At 44.0% G+C, this 20,353-nt stretch overlaps 1 protein-coding gene across 1 annotated transcript in view; it reads right to left on the bottom strand.

The window, feature by feature from the left end:
* EDEM2 (ER degradation enhancer, mannosidase alpha-like 2) overlaps positions 1-4,474 on the bottom strand; it is an 11,905-nt gene extending 7,431 nt beyond the window's left edge. Inside the window, exons 1-4 of the mRNA XM_015425238.1 lie at positions 4,279-4,474; positions 2,145-2,255; positions 867-906; positions 333-438 (exon numbers count right to left, since the gene is read on the bottom strand). Coding sequence (XP_015280724.1) covers positions 333-438; positions 867-906; positions 2,145-2,255; positions 4,279-4,385 — 364 coding nt within the window. The 5' untranslated portion in view covers positions 4,386-4,474. The remainder of the gene's footprint in view (positions 1-332; positions 439-866; positions 907-2,144; positions 2,256-4,278) is intronic.
* Between the last annotated feature and the right edge of the window lie 15,879 nt (positions 4,475-20,353).

Raw genomic sequence — 20,353 nt, 5'->3', positions numbered from 1 at the left:
AGCTGTGAACTATCGAACTAGAAGAATGGCAAGGAATACAGAAAGCCCGCAAAGTAAAGCAAGCAGTCGGAATAATCACACACACAAAAAAAAACTTTAGGAAGGCTTTGCTGATGGCCAATCGGAGGTTTCCAGGAAGCATACAAGCAGGTAATGAAGGCAACAGCCTCCCTTCTTTTTGCTCCCCAGCAACTGATGTTCGGAGACCTAGTACTTCTGAACAAGCAAGTCATAGTGACTACATTTTGCTTATTGCTACAGAGTCACCTTTGCCTCTGTGTTACCTTACAGAAAATACTTCCAACTTGCAGTGCTCACAAAATTCTACCTACCTCTGATATTGGTTTCAAAGACAGAAGCGTTTACGTCAATATCGAAATTCACACCTTCCTGCAGCACGCTGACAACTCTCTGGAATTCTGAGACATTACCCAAAATCTGGAAGAAAAACCCCAAAGTAACAGAAAGCACAACTAAAGCCTCATGAAACAGCAAACAATTACATTCGGTGAAAGAAAAGATCAGTGATAATGATAGAGACACACATATTAGACATCCTTGATACTTTAGAGTAATCTAGTTTAGCATGTGAGTCAGAAGTGATTAGCCTTGTTGAGGAATGTCTACTGCAGTATCACTGCATGGAAGACAGAAAGAACACTATATCTTTTCTGCATTTTAATACAGAATATGTGAGAGAGAGAAGGGCTGGACCTACAACACTGGCAACTCTTCTTAACTCCTTGAGTGGGGAAATGGCAAGAATGAGGAACAGGAACTATTCTTTATCCAAATGTAGGACACTTAAAAGCAGGCAAGACAGAGGGAACAAGGAAACATTGCTGGTATTGAAGAAAAGCACTTACTAGTAGAGTATCTAGAGCATCAATCAGCGTGAGAGAAAAACTGAAAAGGAACAGAAGGCAATATAAATGTCATGAAGAAAACTGAGTCAACCGCAGCAAATTGGGAAAAATATATATACACTGAGGAATTTAACCAGTGGGCTTTTCCTTTCCCATGACAGGGAAAAAATATACATGCAATTGCTGCATTAATTAATTTCAAACAACTTAACATTGTTTATCTGACTAAATATGGAATTGCACTGCCAAACCTCCAAAACCAATAGGAAAAAGTTAATACACATGAAATGGCCCTGGCAGCAATGTTTGTGCATTATAATGTAAATATGCAATGTAAATATTACATTCTCATATTAAGAGAAATGTCTATTCCAAAACAAACCCAGAAGTCTCGTGACACCTTAAGAAGACTAATGTTATTCTAGTATATGCTTTTGAGGACTACAGTCATCAAATAAAATTGAAATTTGGTTAGCCCTTAAACATGCCCCAAGGCTCCTGTTTACTTTGGCTACCCCTCTGGAATTATGATTCCAAAAGAAGTATCCAAAAAGTGCAATTAATGTTACAATGAAATTAACAACCAAGGCTTTCTTAGGAATGATTCACATGTAATGACAAGCCACAGTTTGTTGTTAAGGGAACAAACCTTGGAAATCCTCAGGACTGCATGCTTCTAGCTCTTCCTTCCCACCCTGGCTTGGAAAATCAATCACTTCTGCAGCAGACCACAATTTGTTGCAACATATGAAGCATAGTTTTGAGGAAGAATACCACAGTTAGTGATTTTGGTGTACCAAGCTATAGTTTGTCACAGAGGTAATGTGCTTTCAAGCTGCACACAGCAAGAATTTCCAAGATTTGTTCCCCTAACCACCATGGAGGTGGAAAAGCCTGACAAATTGCACCACAGTATTGTGAAATTTTCTCTTTACTGTCATTTCTCTCCCATATTACAGAGGTAAATTGGATTGTATGAACCAACAGTTTTCCACTTTCACCAAGTGGTTTTATTAATCCTAGTCACACTGGTTCATGCTGTCAACCTCCTACACCACTTTTGCATTTGACAACTGGGACTACAAAACTAACAGTACACTTCTGCATTCTGCTCCATGAAATCTACATGCCTAGATCCTCGGGGATACAGGAATAAAAGACAGACAACTCATCTCTATCACACTGTATATTTCTCCAACCTGATGAGGATTTCCTCTAAGAAAGTTCAACTTTAAAAAATTCTACATGGAAGCAAACAACATTCACTCTTCCCTGTACCTTCCCCAAGTATCCTGCCCATCACATGTCAAAGGACGCAGCTCATCATAAGGGAAGGCATTTTCCAAGTAGTTGTTATAAGCATGATAAAACATGGACTTGACTCGCTCCCTAAGGGGAGAAAAAGATAGGTGAGTCACTAGAATAGTACTTAAAAGAAATCAGTACAGAGATTCTCAAACTCTTCATACAGCAATACAGTACTGTTCCCCAACATTCACTGTGAAGCAGTTCCCCAAGAATTCTTACACTGGCACATTCCAAACCTTTCACCCCCCACCCCCCAAGCTATTTAAAAGAAAGGCGAGATTCTTGTAAAGCCAGCAGTCATATGCTGGGAGCCCTCTTCCATCTTCAGGCACACTCCTCAGCTCTTTGTCTACCTCCAGGGAGATTAATCTGAAAAGGATGTTCAACATACCTTGAGAGTCTCTCAGCAGAGTAATCAAATATGTGGCCATAATGTTAGATAAATACAAATACAATACCTTTATTGGCATAAAATATCAAATACAACGTGCAGCATAGAGCCTCAAGATAGGCCGGGGGGGGGGGTATCACATTCTGAATTGCCTTAATATGAGCCTCTCCTCCTAGATACCTCATAAAAGAAATTTGCTACAGGTTCAAGAATTTCTATATTATGGGAAGACAATAAAGAACTAATTTTATACTCATCAGATTGGCCCAAAAGGGGGTCCAACACAGGTTCAATATAAGCAACACGGATGTCATAGTGGAATTTACAGTACAAAAGCACATGTCCAATAGATTCAATTTCCTCCATCCCACATGGGCACAATCTATCTTTATAGGGAATTTTCTTGAACCTTCCCGATAAAACAGCTGAGGGAAGGACCTCGAGCTAGCATGAAAGCCCTACGAAGATGGGGCTGAATCAGTCTTGCCAGATATCCTGAGGCAATGTGGCTGAAAGAGAGTCCCATACTCAAGGGAGAGCAATGTCTGTGCACAAGTCTTCTCAGATCTTCCACCTCTATATCAAGGAGTCTTTATTGGAGTAAGGCAAAAGCCTTCCATAATGTTAGATTATTACAGATATTTACTAGGATTACAGCACTTAACGCATTTGATTAAAAACTTTTTAGTCAGTTGAGATGGTGTCCTCAACTGATCCAAAAGCATGTTAAAATATTATTAATGTACTCATAAAAACTGCAGTTCACATGTGTTACATCCAAAGCATCTCTCTCTCAGACAAAAAGGGATACTCCTAAACTGGCACCTGCTACAACATACACATTTAATCTAAAAACAAACTATGTTTTCTTCTTCTGCACTTCATTATGCAAATAAAGTTTGTGCATTTTTAATGGACTAAATCTCACAGAACTGATGAACTAAGAATTCTTTAATTAGGTAACAGCTCTAGGATTTACATGAGCTATCTACAAAAATAAGTCCCACATGGAACACACCACCACACAGATCCTCTCCCTCCCCCCCCCTTCCACATCATGGCTACAGCCTGCAATACCCAAACGGGACCTCAGGCTCTGAAAAGTAGAACCACCTCATCCACTTTCTCTCTGCCATTTTCCTTGCCAAACTGCTTGCTATAGTTTACAAGGAGGAGAGAGAAGACAGGAAGATAACAATCCCCTCTTTGCACCCCCTGGAGAAATTAGCCCAAAGTTTCCCTAATCTCTCCAAGACTCTGCACAAAGTCCCCCACTCTTTCTCTAGGGGGGACACATCTCCCCCCTTTCTGGCCTAGTTCCCACATTTCTAATGGCCTCATAACAGGCAGATATTCAACCAGTCCAGATTACCCTGAGACAGAGATGGGGGGGGGGATTTCCCACCAGTTAATATTCTACCTGCCAATCAAGGCAAACGACTAGGGCAGGGAGCTGGGCTCTTTCCACCAGTAGAGTTGCCAGCCTCCATCTGGGGCCTGGAGATCTCCTGGAATTACAACGGACCTCCAGACTACAGAGATCAGGTCCCCTGGAGAAAATGGGTGCTTTAGAGGGGAGACTCTAGGGCATTATTCCCCACTGAGGGGAATCCCCCACTCCAGGCTCCACCCCCAAATCTCCAGAAATTTCCCAACCCACAGGTGGCAACGCCTTCCACCAGTCCTCGCTGACCGGATCTCAGCTCTGCTCACCTATAATGGGCGATGTCGACCCCCTTCCCTGTGGCAGGAGAGAACTGCCCAGGCAGGTACAGGACCCACAGACAGAACCAGCCCAGCAAGTGGAATGAGCGCAGCATCTATCAGGCAAGCGAACGGAGGGCGACCCGACCGCCCGATCTCTCTCGCCCCCACCGCAGCCATCCAGCAGCTGCCCAGAGCCTCTCTTCCGGGCTCCGCCCACTGCCGAAGCCGCGCCTCCCTCATCTTTCCGGCAGCCAATCACTGGCTCTGACACCGTCCAGCCCCATCATAGTGATGACGCGTAGTTAATGCTCGGCCCGGCAATGCGCTTGCGCTCAGCGTTTTTGACTTGACGTCACTTTCTTATACGTCTTCTGTGCGCCACCTATCGCTTGGTGAGGGAGAACACGGTTTGACCGCTTGAGGGCGCCGTTGCAGGGATCGGCTCCGCTTCTCTATGATTCTGCGTTGCTGGGGGCGGGGGGGAGGTGATTTATTCTGAGGTTTTCGCTTGTCTTCCGCAAGGGGCGCGGCGTACGTAATCACCCTAAAGCAAGCAGAAAGGAAGGCTCGGCGGGGGGAGGTGATACTACGAACAAAAACGATGCCGCCTCAGGAGGATGGAAGGAACTGTCTTGTAGTACGCTGGAGGAAGAATATAGTAGTGAAGTAGTCCTGGGAAAAACAAGAACTAGATCATTTCGAATAATTGCAGGAAATGGGGAGAGCCCTGCTGGATCGTAGCGAAAATTGGGATGTACTTAAAGGAAGGACAGGATTGCCCATTGGAAACAGTGGGAAATACTTGAAAGCTCGTTGGAAATAATGGGAGACAGGAGTGCCAATTGACTTGCATGGGCTCCATTGAAATACATTAAAGTACAAGTAGAGTTGCAATAAAAATGCAGAATGGATTTTCCATTAGGGTCTCTGGGCCCAAACAGACTACTCCGGGACTGGAATGAGAGAGCAGGGAGTGGAATGACAGCCCCTAGGAGTAACAGAAGTGTTCTGGGACTGGGATGAGAAGCCCCAGAGTGGAATGACAGTCCCAGGGGGTAGCAGGGGTGTTCAGGGACTGGAATGACAAGCCACAGAGGGTAGCAGATGTGTTCAGGGACTAGAATGGGAGACCACAGAGTGGAATGACAGCCCCTGGGGGTAGCAGGAGTAGTCTGTATCTAGAATGAGAGACCAAGGAGTGGAATGACAGCCCATGGGGGTAGTAGGAGTGTTCTGGGACTGGAATGACAGGTCCCAGAGTGGAATGACAGCCCCTGGAGGTAGGAGGAATGACAGCCCCTGGAGGTAGCAGCAATGTTCTGGGAATGGAATGACAGGCCCTGGATGTAGTAGGAGTAGTCTGTGACTAGAATTACAGGTCCCAGGGTGGAATGACAGATCCAGGGGGTAGCAGAAATGTTCTGGGACTGGAATGACAGGCCCCAGAGTGGAATGACAGCCCCTGGGGGTAGCAGGAGTATTCGTGGTATGGAATGACAGGCCCCAGAGTGGAATGACAGCCCCCTGGGGTAGCAGGAGTGTCCTGGAACTGGAATGACATGCCCTAGAGTGGAATGACAGCCCCTGAGTGTAGCAGATGTGTTCTGGGAGTGGAATGAGAGACCACAGAATGGAATTACAGCCCCTGGGGTAGCAGGAGTGTTCTGTGACTAGAATGGGAGACCACAGAGTGGAATGACAGCCCCTGGGGGTAGCAGGAGTGTTCTGTGTCTAGAATGAGAGACCAAGGAGTGGAATGACAGTCCCTGGGTGTAGCAGGAGTGTTCAGGGACTAGGCTATCAGGCCCCAGAATGGAATGACAACCCCTGGAGGTAGCAGAAATGTTCTGGAACTAGAATGACAGCCCCCCAAGTGGAATGACAGCCCATGGATTTAATAGGAGTTGTCTGTGACTAGAATCCTAGAGCATGTAGTGGAATGACAGCCCATGGGGGTAGTAGGAGTGTTCTGGGACTGGAATGACAGGCCCCAGAGTGGAATGACAGCACCTGGCGGTAGCAGGAATATCTGGGACTAGTTCACAGTTTCTATATGGCACTCCCATTTGGATTAGTGCAATTAACCAATCAGCAGAGGGCTTACAATCCTTTTTTTTTTTGCGGAAAACCTTTGGACTTCCTAATTGGGTCCCATATGCTGCGATGTGTCTCAAAACTGGTCAGATGTCCCTGGAAACTCAGGCCTGGCTTTTGATAATCAAATTTTGGTTGCACCTTCTGTTTAATTCTGACCCGAATTCTTTTACCTTTTTAATGCTGACAGATCATTGTGAACCTAATTGGCTGAAATTAGACCAAAAAAATTAGGTCTTTAGGAATATCTTTAGATCCGCTTTATTTATCATCTGCCTCCAAAATATTTCATACAATCAAACGCAGGCTTTTAGATATTCAATTTCAGTGCCTGACTGAGACAGCTAGGAAAACTTGTTCTCCAGTTCATCTGGGATTACCCCAGACCCTGGGCCAGACAGCTACTTATTTTTGCTCTTTAACTGAACGCCTTCAAAGAAGGGCATTTATGTTAGCCAGATTTAACGTATTGGTTCTCTGGAAGATGCCATAAAATCCCTTATGAACTGAGACAATGCCCTTGTAGTCAGGGTGCTATCTAATCTGTTTCCCACGTTCTTTTAAATGGCCCATTTTATACTAAGACCCGGGATAAATTTCTGGACTCCCTTCTTTTACATGCCATGGTCTCCTTGAGAGTGTCAAAGTCCAGTTGCTACTCTCAGGGCAAAATTCTTCTATAACCGCTAATGTTGCTTGTTTTCTTCAACGTGCAATTCAAATCAGGGAAACTATAAACTGATCAGGTTTTTTTCCTTGCTGTTTGCTTGTATGACAGCCACATTTTTGATGTATTCCTAAATTTTAATGTACTTTTATCTCTAATATACCAGTAAAGGTTGTCTGTCTGTCTGTCCTGTGATTAGAATGACAGGCCCAGAGTGGAATGACAGCCCCTAAATGTAGCAGGAGTAGTCTGTTACTAGAATGACAGGCCCCAGAGTGGAATGACAGCCCCTGGGGGTACTAGGAGTGTTCTGGGACTGGAATGAGAGACCACAGAATGGAATGACAGCCCCTGGGGGTAGCTGGAGTATTTTTGGAATGGAAGGATTGGACCCAGAGTGGAATGACAGCCCCTGGGGGTAGCAGGAGTATTCGTGGTATGGAATGACAGGCCCCAGAGTGGAATGACAGCCCCCTGGGGTAGCAGGAGTGTCCTGGAACTGGAATGACATGCCCTAGAGTGGAATGACAGCCCCTGAGTGTAGCAGATGTGTTCTGGGAGTGGAATGAGAGGCCCCAGAGTGGAATGACAGCCCCTGAGTGTAGCAGATGTGTTCTGGGAGTGTAATGAGAGGCCCCAGAGTGGAATGACAGCCCCTGAGTGTCGCAGATGTGTTCTGGGAGTGTAATGAGAGGCCCCAGAGTGGAATGACAGCCCCTGAGTGTCGCAGATGTGTTCTGGGAGTGTAATGAGAGGCCCCAGAGTGGAATGACAGCCCCTGAGTGTCGCAGATGTGTTCTGGGAGTGTAATGAGAGGCCTCAGAGTGGAATGACAGCCCCTGGGGCCTGTCCTTTCAGTCCCAAGAAACATTTTTTGATGTTGAGCTTCAAGCCCACTTTTGCGCTCTCCTCTTTTACTCTGAGCAAGAGGCTCTTAAGGTCCTCTTCACTTTCTGCTTGATTACAGGATTACAAGGCATAAGAAACATGATTTCTGACAACATCACAGCTGACTTTGCCATCAAACTCTGCCATTTTGTTCTCACCCATGTTGGACACAACTTGTATCCAATGCTCCCTCTAAGCTGTGGAGTCATGTGAGCAAAAATTCTACTCTGTGAGCCGCTGGCATTAAAGTTGTGAATGAGCGATTTGGCTACTGCATAAATTAGTTTGCTCTGGAGCCATCCTTCCCGAGCTAAGACAAAAATCTGTGAGCTAGCTCACACTAACTCAGCTTAGAGGGAACACTGCTTGTGTCCCTGGCTGTGTTTGCCCAACCCAATTTGAGAAACACACGAAAACAGTCCTGTAGAGGAGGTACACTTAAAAATTTATTAATTAATAAAGGAAGAATACAGATATTTATTTATTTAATTTAATTTATACCCCGCCCTTCCCGCGTGCGGGCTCAGGGATATCAAGGTTTGGAACCCTTGAATACCCAACAGACTCTTTGAGTGTTACAATTGGTGACATAGGATTTTATACTCAAGATGACACACACAAATAAAACAAGATTATTGGTTCCATTAAACATCAGCACTCTGAACTAACAGGTCTCTGATTGGCGGAAAACCTTTTAGGTTGGGCTTTCCCAAGTAAAGTTTTTTTATTTTAGCTAAACAATAAGTATTTCTCTTAGCCTGTAAAATTCTAAAAGTATCTCAACTCAAAACAGTTTAATGCATCATCAATGAATTATAACCTCTACTGAATAATAGTTCTCTTTCACTGTGGAGCAAACCTTTTCTTGCACACAGACAACCCCCCAATCTTAATCTTTACAATAATACAACCTGTTTACCAGAGCTTGCAATAAACCCAGATGCCAACTTTGCTGCCACATACACCCAGACAACATGAATACTGGACCTAAAAACATCAACTTAGAGGTTATTATATTTTAAATCTAATTCAAATTCCAGTGCTGTAAATTGTCTAATTTGTATATTGTTTTAAATTGTAATGGCCAATGACTACAAAATAAATTTTACTACTACAACTACTAAAAACATCAACTACGCCATCTCAGGCTCATTCACTTGCTCATCATCTAAAATTGTATATGCCATTAAATGCCAACAATACCCTTCTATTCTCTACATAGGGAGAACACAACACTGTACAACCCATCATCCCACCTTAAAGAAAAGGATGCTGTTAGTTACCTCCATGCTTGAGATGAATGGAGCATAACAACAGGGTCTCAGTTAATTATTCTCAGCATTCCACAATTAAGAAGGTACATTTGCACATCAGTCTCTAATTCTGACATATTTATTTGCTTCACTATGCTTCCCCATGGAATTAAATCCAAACAGATGGTGACTATGTAAACTAAATTTTTATTCCTTTTTGGTCCTTGCATCTGTTAAACATCTATCTTGATTATTTTGTATACTAATTTGCTGCTCACCCTCTACCTATATGTATGGACTGGTAACTTCCATTTCAATGTATCTGAAGAAGTGTGCATGCACACAAAAGCATATACCTTGAATTAAACTTTGTTGGTCTTAAAGGTGCCACTGGACTCAAATTTTGTTCTATTAAAAAATCAGTTTAAGCTAGTTGCCATCACCTACATATTGTGGCATCAAATTTAACAAATTCAGGCAGTGTTCACACGGGCAAGATAATGTGTGTGTGTGTGAAAGCGAAGCTATTTGCTCTGCAGGAATTTGATCCGCATTTGCGTGATCACACAGTCCCTGGGAACTGCGGGGGCAGCCCGCCACTCCATGATCAGACACAACTGCGGGTGAGTCAGGGGGATTTTTGGCTGCGCTTCAATGAGGGATCGATAATTCACATCTCCGCACCGAGTGCTCCCTATGCAGTGTGCGATGATGCACATAATGAAACAGGGGGAAAAATAATGACATGGAGTCAGGATGGCCCGATCAGACCATCCCGATGCCAAGGAAGCGCGCTGGCTTGTGATCACACTGAGGAAAGTCCATTCCTGGCCCGTAGCAAACCCGTTTGCTACTGGGTTTTCCCCAGTGTCTTTTTACTCCACTTTTGCAGTGGAGCAAAACAGGTTGCCGACGGGAATGGGACGATTGGCAGATGTTGGCGTCTGATCGTTCCCTTAAAAACCGCCCGGCTTTCACGCCTATGGCACGGCTAATTGTGCGTGTGATCGCGCCCTCAGTACATCAAAATGTGCAGCATTGCTTTCTTTGACCTCCCCTGACTGCAGTCCACCTTTATTTGGTCCTGGGTTGTTGGTGTGGAGCTTCATATGCTTTTGCAGGCCTGTATTGCCAGATCCAAATTGCAGAACAGCAGCAATGTTCACGTGTTGCAACCAAAAACAAAACAGAGTCCTGTGGCAGTTTAAGGACAAACATGCTGTTTTAACACAGGGTTTTGTAGGCCAGAGCACAGAAAAACTTATGCTAGTATAAAAATGTATTTGTCTTTAAGGTGCAATTGGACTCCTCTTGATTTTTACTGCAACAAACCAACACAGGCATGCCTTTGTTTGGTTGTTTGTTTGTTTACATTACTTATAGTCTGCCTTTCTCACTGGGACTCAAGTACATTCTGTATTTTAAAAGACTAGTTTTTAATATCCAGACTGACAGTCTTAAATTTATATAAGTTTATATAGTTAGAATTGCTGCATGGCTTCCATGTGTTCAAAAGTCATCTGGCCCACCGTGAGAGGATTGGTTGAAATCAGTTGCACATTTAGTTTTTAAAAATTGGCTTGCCACAGAGTTGACCACTGTAAGAATGATTAGGATTGGCCACAGTGGATTACTTTTATTTCACTTACCCAGCTAAAGACGAAAAAAGTATCCTGTATTTTCTGTTTACAAAACTTTCATGTAGCAAGTATTAGGGCTGCCAGCTCAAGATTGCAAAATACCTGGACATTTGAGAGGTGAAACCTGAGGAAGGTGAGGTTTGCAGAGGGGAGGGGTTCAATGGGGCCATTTTCTCCAGGTGGTCTGTTACCTGGAGATCAATCCCAGGAGAGCTCCAGCCACCACCTAGAGGTTGGCAACCCTAAGTATTATGCTTTGAGAGTGATTGTCCACATGGAGTCAAATGTGATTATTGTGTCTGTGGCCTCACATATTGTATGACATTTGTGCAGTTAAAGAATTTCTGGGATAAGTCAAAGTGCACTTATTTGCTTATGCCTCTTTCAGTTTCTGGGGAGCGCAGGTGGAACGTAGGGCTCTTTTTGTAGCAGGAACTCCTTTGCATATTCGGCGACACACCCCTAATGTAGCCAATCTTTCAAGAGTTTACAGAGCTCTTCTTACAGGGGCTACTGTAAGCTCTTGGAGGATTGGCTACATTAGGGTTGTGTCGCCTAATATGCAAAGGAGTTCCTGCTACAAAAAGAGCCCAGATTAAGGATGCTGTTGCAATCATCCTGCTTGTGGACTTCCTGGAGGCAGCTGGTCAGCCAACTGTGCAAACAGAATGCTGGACTTGATGAACATTTGGGGCCTGGCGATCTCTCAGAATTACAACTGGTCTTCAGACAACAGTGATCAGTTCTCTTGGAGAAAATGGCAGCTTTGAAGGATGGACTCTATGGCATTGTACCCCGTTGAGGTCCCGCCCCAAACCGTGCCCTCCCTTGGCTCCACCCCCAAGTCTCCAGGAATTTACCAGCCCCAAGCTGGCAACTTGAGCAACATCCCTGGAAGGATTAGAGTGGCGGTAGCTTCTTTATGTTTCTATTTGCATTTCCCTTCCCTGCTCCTGTTTTTCTTGTGCATTTACCCTTTTCAAGGGGGGGGGGAGGTGATAGCTATGTAGATAAACAGCCAAAATATCCTGTGCACCCTCCCTAAACCCTGCCCATCCCAGGTGGCACCCCCAAATCTCCAGGAATTTCCCAACCCAGAATTGGTAACCATATGTGTACTAGGGTTGCCAAGTGCAATCTTTGCCGCAGCGGGGGACTCGAAAGTGATGCGACCACACTGGGCACGCTGGGGGCGGGGCCACGACCATCCAAGGGGAAACCATAGAGTTTTCCCTCGGATGACCGTGGCCCCGCCCCCAGCGTGCCCGGCGTGGTCGCATCACTTCCGGGTGACGTGCACGTCGGGGTGGGGTTCCTCCCGGGCCCTGATCCGCCGCCGCCGGGGAACGGGCCTCTGGGGCGGGGTTTTCCCCGCTCCCCCCGGGGGGACTTGGCAAGCCTAATGTGTACAGTTTACCAAACACATATAAAATGTGTAAATAGCAGTCCTGGAAAGTGTAGTGTTTAGAAATAAGACTTTTTAAAATAAACATAGTTCTCTTATCCATTTAGAGAATTTGTGAATAGGTTTGGAATGATTTTGCTTCCAGAAAGGAGTTTCAAGGCTTCAAAATATGTAGGCCTCTGTAGGCATCCTGCCAAGCAGCAGTGATTCTTTATAGTTACTGTAGGAAAGTTTTCTGTGGGGACTATGGTAGCCCTTCTCATAAATGATTGGTCAGTTAGTGGACATTCTATCCATTCTCATTGGTCTAAATATGAACCCATAAACAGTTGACCTGAGATGCAGTGAACATTATATGGCTGAAAGGGTCTGGCCAGAGAGAATAAAAGGCCAGATATAGCCTGGTTAGAGGTAGTTCAGTATAGGAGAAGTTGTGTGTGTGATAAAAGAGCAACATGAGAAGAACTGGCTGAAGAAAAAAAAGCCTGTGTCTAGAAATAAATCCGAGAAGAGGTTGGAGAGAGGGGAATCTGAAGACAGCTAGTTTAAGAAGGCCATAGGGACTTCTAGGATCAGTGCCTTGGTGGCCTAGTTCTAATGTTTTCAGAGAACTATCCTAATCAGGAAGAAATTGCTAGTTTCAGAAGCAGTATTTGTGTCTTCAGTATCTAGACTTTACCTGGAACAAGACTTCATAGCAAGGCAATCAGGAGATCTCAAAGTCCCAACTTGGAGTGAAGGCTACAATAAGGGAAATTAATTAGCTATTTGAATTTAATTAGGAGAGTGAACTAGTACATGGCTTGTCACCTCCCTTAATTACAGTCACTTTAAGGGAATGCAGAAGAAGATGTAGTTGTATTACAAATGTCAAACCGTGTTAGCTGCCTCAAGCAAGATCTTGGAGAGGCAGTGTAAAAATAATAACCATAGTATCCACATTCATTCAGTAATTCTTTAATTACTTTTATATTTATGTTATCCCATAGACTTGGAGTCTGTCTACCCAAGTCTCTTAATACCATGCTACTTAGGTTTAATATCAATATATAGGGTTACCATATTTTGGAAAGCAAAAAAGAAGACATATTTCCCAACTGACTACTTCAAACAAGTGATCACAATGACAAATCTCATTTTAAATACCCCTATTATTTAAGCTGTGATAATTGCTATTAACTAAGGATATTCTTAACCTTCCAAAGCAAAAAGAGGACATTTTCATTAGGTTTTTAAAAATAGTCTGAAAGAGGATGGACACCAAAAAAAGAGGACATCTGGTAACCCTAATCAATATATCCAATTCTCAGTGTAGTCCAACATGTGGATCAGGCCTGTAGCCAGAATTTTTAAATTTGGGGGCCCTTTAGATAAGTCAGAGGGCACGCCACACACACCCGTGCACCCCCCCCCCAAGGGAGCGCCTGGGCTGGGTGGGAAGTTAGGGGGGTCTTGGCGGTAAGTCAGGGTGCCAGGCCCCAAGATGCCCCACTGTAGCTACGGGCCTGCTGTGGATAATTAAATCTAGAGGCTGGAGTCATGGACAGACAAGACAGACCTTTCTACAGACATGAAAAATGCCTCAGGTTTGCAATCAACCAATCAATAAATCTGAAATCTAAAAAAACAAACAAAAATTGGGGGGGACCCCAAATAACAGAAGTAGCACCTGTAACTTTAAGAAATGAATGCCTTCATAGGCTGTTGCTAGGCAACCACAGTAATATTGCCTGCCTTGATGCATTGGTTTCTGTCAGTAAAAGACAGGGTGAGAGGGCAGGGACCTTTCCAGGGCTGCTTTGGCCTTTGAGGGAGGACTTGTCAGGGCCAGGGCCAGCATCAACCCCGGTTGGTGTGATATCACAAGAATTGCATGATTCATCCAGGCCCAGCTGCTTGCTATTGTTTAACAGCAGCCACTTCAGGAAAGCTGACCTGGTGTAGCGGCTAGAGTTTCAGAATAGGATCTGGGAGACCCTGCTTTGAATCCCCAGTCTGCTGTGGAAATTCACTGGGTCAGTCACATGTTCTCAGCCTAACCTACCTCACTGGGCTGTTATGAGGATAAAATGGAGAAGACAGTGATGTAAGGTGGTTTGGGTCCCCATTGTGGAGAAAGGCAGGGTATAAATAAATACCAATATAGTCAAAGATGGGGGTTAGATATAAGGTAGGTCAGTTAGTGGGTGGGAAGGAGAGAAAAAAGCAGGGAAAGGTGAGAATATGGGAGTTGTCAGGAGGAGGAAAACAGAAAATAGTGTGAGGTTGGGGATACAGGAGAAAGTGAGGTGCCCCCACAAGTCCTCATGGGTTCCCTACCATGCAGCTGGGCCTGGTGTTGACTGCCGCTATACAACTAGGCTATAGTTTTCCCAGGTAGAGGCTGCAAGGGAGAGGGAAGGAGGGACAGCTGAAGACAGGGGGCAAATAAAGGTAGGTTGCCTAGTGGGTGGTAAAGAAAGGAGGAGGCCAGAAAAGGGGAGATGTTATGGGGACTTTCAGTGGAATGCAAAAAAGGCAATACTGGGGGAGGGAAAATGAGATGCCCCTGCAAGGCATTGTGGCCCCCCTGCTTATAGTGTATATTATCTTCAGTAGTAAATGGTGGCAGGGGAATATAATCTACTAGGAGTAAGGCCTGTTGTGGGAAGAAATACAATGAGCTCTAGAAGGAAACTCCAGGTGAGTGTCCCGGCCATGGCTGGTGGGGTGGCAGAGGGAAGGGGAAAATAGAGGGAGGCAAGCCATGTTTATTTCCTTCTGCTTAGCTATAAGGCAGGGCTGTCTCAAGTCATTTTGCTGCCTGAAGTGGGTAGTATGGGAGGACAGCCTCATGGTAATAGGTATGGTGCCCTCCACCCCTGACTTATATTGATCTGGGGTTATGCAGTGGCAGTTAAGGTAGAAAACCATCTCCTCCTGTGCCATGTCTTCTGGGTTCCAAGGGTCTGGAAAGTGGTTCCATAGCCAGTTACAGGGCTGCCAACTCTGGGCTGGGAAATATCTGTATATTTGAGGGGTAACGCCTAGGGAGGCCAGGGTTTGGGGTGCGGAGGGACCTCAGCAGGGTATAATTCCATAGAGTCCACTGCCCAAAGCAGCCATTGTAATAGCTGGGAAATTTTCTGTGGGGGAAATGATGTGCTGTGCCTGGGGAACATGGTGATTTCTGGGAGATCTCCAGGCCCCGCAGGGAGATTGGCAACTCCAGTGACCATTTAAGGGAAGATTGGGATATGTATTTTGGCAACTCCAGTGACCGTTAAGGGAAGATTGGGATATGTATTTTACCTCAGGACATATTCAGTGACTCCCAACAGCAACAGCAAACTATTTAGAATGTTAGAGGCAAAGGCCAATCAGGCCGTTTATGCAAATAACCTCTGTGTTCCAACTGGCTATTGGGGGGAGAGGAACAGCAAACTGTAGAATATTGGAGGCGAGACTCAGGCAACGCAGCCAGTGAATACGGACAGCTTCTGAGTGACACATCACGGAGCCAACTGATTTGGGAGCATGTGGAATGTTCACAATGTGCCACCACCAAAATACAATTATATATAAGGAGAGAAGAGATAAGTAACAGAGATTTAATATATAAAATAAATAAATTATTTGGGTGGCAAGGTTTTGAAGGTAGAGGTAAGATATTACCCCATCCCTCATCCTTATGTTGGAAATAATGGAGGTGGGGTTTAAACACTCTAGCCTCCCAAATTATCTTATTCTTTGCTTGGGTGGTTGTGAAAGGAGGAAAAGGGGGAGGGGGGTGAAAGGGAGTTAGGATATCTCTTCCCTAGCCCCCAAGCATAAAAATAACTGTCAGTTACATCTGTCTATGATATTAGAAAACTGGAGCAGGACTGAATCCTCCAGTAACATCTTGGAATTGTTACAGTTATGGCTCAGTGGACTGTCATGAATGATCAATACCATCCCTGACCCTTTCCAGTGCTGAGTCAAAGGAAAGGCTCTGAGCCCCCGACCTCCTTTTTTTTTTTTAAAGCTCAGCAGCACTGAAATTGTGACTCTGTGAAACAATGATTTCATTGATCCTACATATACCACCAACTTGACCACAGAGTATGCAGTGCTGGTTTGCTAATGCAGCTTGCAGAGGTACCCGTGTCCCAGATTAATGTGCCATCAGCTTTGTGGAACCCCTATGTACGTAATATTTCTTTGCATAATGTTATATTGTATGTGTTAGGGCTTTTTTTCTGGGGGAATGCGCTGGAATGGAGTTCTGGAACCCCTTCAACAAAATTATTTTTAAAATGTTTAAAAGTTCATGGGTTTTCAGTATACAGACTGAAAACTTCATTTCCCTCTGGTGAGTTCCAGCACCTCTTCTCCCCCCTGTAAAAGCCCTGCTTAATTTATTTGTAATCCACTTTGAGTACAGGGTAGATCAGTATAAAATACTCTTCAATGTTCCCCCTAAGCTATGGAGTCCTGTGAGCAAAAATTCTACTTTGTGAGCTACTGGCATTAAAGTTGTGAGTGAGAGATTTGGCTACTGCATAAATAAGTTTGCTCTTGGAGCCATCCTTCCTGAGCTAAGACAAAAATATGTGAGCCAGAGGCTAAAAAACTGTGAGCTAGCTCACACTCTCAGCTTAGAGGGAACACTGCTCTGGATCAATATTTCATCTAAATGCCAGTGTCATTTTTAAACTAGTTGACAAAGGGTGGCCCTGTTAGAATCAAAACAGAAGTCCAGGGTTGCCTTAAAGACTAGCAACATTTATTTCAATATGAGCTTTTATAAGTCACAGCTCAGTGTAACAGACGTTTGTTACATTTAAACTGGACCACAAGCAGATCCTTGCCACCTTTCCCTCTGTCAGTCTCCCTCCTCTATCAGTTTATATTGTAAACTCTTTGGAACTGGAATCTGTCTTTTACATCCCAGTGTTAAGTGCCATGCATGCTGGTGGTGCTAAGTAAATAATGTCAATCATTGTTTCCTAGTACTGGGGGAACTCTGAGCCGGAGAAAAGAAAGTGCTAACACTGCCTCCTTCTGCATTCCATTTGCTGTTTCATAGTATTTTCTAAATACTGACTCACCCTCCTTTTGCAGCTTGACACTTTTTGCTGCTCTTTGATGTATCCACTCTGTTGTTTAGAAGGGGAGACATTTAGCCTGCAGCAGCCTCAGAGCCAGGGCCTGGTTTCTTGACTGGATGTTCGCTCACTAGGTGTCGCTGTAGGTTTGTAGACAAAGATGATTGCACACTGTACTCGTGCCAGCTGTCTCAGCAACAAAAAAAGCTACCAAATAATTTGGACATATTGTTCATTTGGTGCAGTTGTAATTTAGGTTTCTAGGACCATTTATCATAAAGCTGTCTGCTTGCTTATTCCATGGCTCAAGGCTGCTTGAGTATATCTCACAGCATTCCTGGGAGAATCAGAGTATTGAAGCTGATTTCTCTAAAAGCTGTCACAGTACATTATTGGAGCACATTTTATTAAAGTTCATTTTCGAGACTAAAATTTAACAGTGTTCTAGACCATTGTCATTTACCATACCCTGGAACAGTAATTTCTCTATCAAAGTCAGTTATTGAATTCTAAAAGTTGACTAAAGTATTTTTGAAACACATGGAGTATGTGACTGGAAAGCAAAACAGGAGGACGAGATACCTTTAAAGCAAAAGGCTCTTATTCCCCCCACCCCCCTGAAGCAACTAGGTCTTCAGCATAGGATATATAGCAGTAACATTACAAAACAGAGGCAATTTTTTAAAAAGATTTTGAAATACACAGAAATATTTAACTGTGTTTGAATTAGATCTTGCATAGTAGCAAATGCTCTTTAAATGTTTTTAAAAGAAAAGGATTGGTTCCCTCTTGAAACATGAAAATAGTTCTAGGGGTATAAGAGGCAGAGCGGGGCTGACTATACCCCAAGCCAGAGCAAGGTCAATTGAAGAAAGGTCTGGCCCTGAAGTGCAGCGGGAAGGATAGATCAGGCAAAGGAGCTATGTGCCTAATATTTATACCACAGTTGGTAATATTTATATCACAAATACCTGCCAGTTGCTTAGCTAAGGAGGGTTCTAAGGAGCCTTGAATGTACATAGTAATGCCAGATGGCTCTCCTGGCTTGGTCCCAGCCTCAGACCTGGACATTTCTAGTTCATGGTTCATAGACTTTGACAGGGTAGGAATAGAAAGGATCTTTTGCTTAGCCAAGGTTGATTCACATGATCACACTGGATTCATTTTCAATCTGTACCAATGAAGTAGTCACTGAGAACTCTAGTATTGGTTTGTACAGATAAGTGCTTTACTGCTGTTTCTGAACGTTGATATGCATCACATGGTGGATTGCTCAGATATGTTCTGAATATGCATCACATGGTGGATTGCTCAGATGACCTCTTCCCCGTATGCACATTCAGTTCGGGGAAGCCAAAAGCTAAAAGTGGTTGAGGAAATGGGTGTGTCAACCTGTAATAAACAAAAGAAATTAAATTTAAACAGGAAGAAAGTAATGATATTGAGGCAGGAGGGACTTGGAAAAAACTGAGAAAAAAAGGAGTAGACCCCATTGTAGTACTATCTTTCAAGGTGAACATAAGAACATAAGAGAAGCCAATGCTGGATCAGGCCAGTGTCCCATCTAGTCCAACACTCTGTCACACAGTGGCCAGAAAATACCAGGTGCCATCAGGAGGTCCAGCAGTGGGGCCAGGGACACTAGAAAGAAGACTTCTTTTTATCTGTTCTAACCTGACTGCTCAGCAATTTCATGGAGTGCCCACGAGTTCTTGTATTGTGAGAAAGGGAGAAAAGTACTTCTTTCTCGACCTGCTCTATCCCATGCATAATCTTATAAACCTTGATCATGTCACCCTTCAGCCGTTGTTTCTCCTAGCTAAGAGCCCCAAGCATTTTAACCTTTCTTCATAGGGAAAGTGTTCCAACCCTTTTATCATTCTAGTTGCCCTTTTCTGCACTTTTTCCAATGCTATAATATCCTTTTTGAGGTGTGGTGACCAGAACTGTACACAGTACTCCAAATGAGGTTGCACCATTGATTTATACAGGGGCATTATGATACTGGCTGATTTGTTTTCAGTTCCCTTCCTAATAATCCCCAGCATAGCGTTGGCCTTTTTTATTGCACTTGCACACTGTCTCGCCATTTTCAGTGAGTTATCTACTATGACTCCAAGATCGCTCTCTTGGTCAGTCTCTGCCAGTCAGCCCACCCCATCAATGTGTATTTATATTTAGGATTTTTGGCTCCAGTGTGCATCACTTTGCATTTGGCCACATTGAACCTTATTTGCCATGTTGACGCCCACTTGCCCATCCTCAACAGATCCCTTTGGAATGCCTCATAATCCTCCCTGGTTGTCACCACCCTGAACAACATATCATCTGCAAATTTAGCCACTTCACTTCTACGCCCTTGCTCCAAATCATTAATGAACAAGTTAAAAAGCATCGGACTGAGTACTGATTCCTGTGGTACCCCACTGCTTATCATCCTCCACTGAGAAAATTTCCCATTTATACTCACTCTCTGTTTCCTATTAATTCTCTCTGTTTCCTATTAATTCGCCAGTTTTTGATCCACAAGAGGACTTGTGGTGCAGAAGACTTCAGCTAAGACTCTTGGGTAGGTTCCGTATTCTACACAACTACATTTTGCTAATGCCACTGTGACTCCGAGCACACACAATCTTAATTTGAAAGCTGTAGGAGTTTTTCCCCTCCTTTGCCATTTAGACTTAATATAGATGGTAGACTTCACATGGACAACTACTGCTGGCGTAAGTATGCTTCTTTTTTCTGCGTATGCCATAATTTGTGCCTTTTGATATTTAACTGTAAGTAGGGATGACAACATTGTGTAGGCAATGCTGGGAGATCTTTGGCCCAGAGCCTGGGAAAGGTGGAATTTTGGGAGAATATGATGTCACTTCTGTGTAATGCTGCAGGAATTTCTTCAGTCTCTGTGTTCTTTACCATAGAAATTAGAAGAATTCCTAGAGTGGCATAGAGGATATGATGTCACTTCTGGGTGGAGGGCAGCCCTGTAGCCAGGAATTTTTTCTGGGGGGGCACCAAGGCGCCAGGGTGGTCACCAATTAAATTAAATTAAATTAAATTAA

This window comes from Gekko japonicus, unplaced genomic scaffold (genome assembly GCF_001447785.1).
Source record: "Gekko japonicus isolate JY-2015 unplaced genomic scaffold, Gekko_japonicus_V1.1 scaffold2, whole genome shotgun sequence".
Taxonomy (NCBI): Eukaryota; Metazoa; Chordata; class Lepidosauria; order Squamata; family Gekkonidae; genus Gekko; species Gekko japonicus.
The sequence above is the reverse complement of the archived record's forward strand: the minus strand, read 5'-3'. Positions and strand labels throughout refer to the sequence as shown.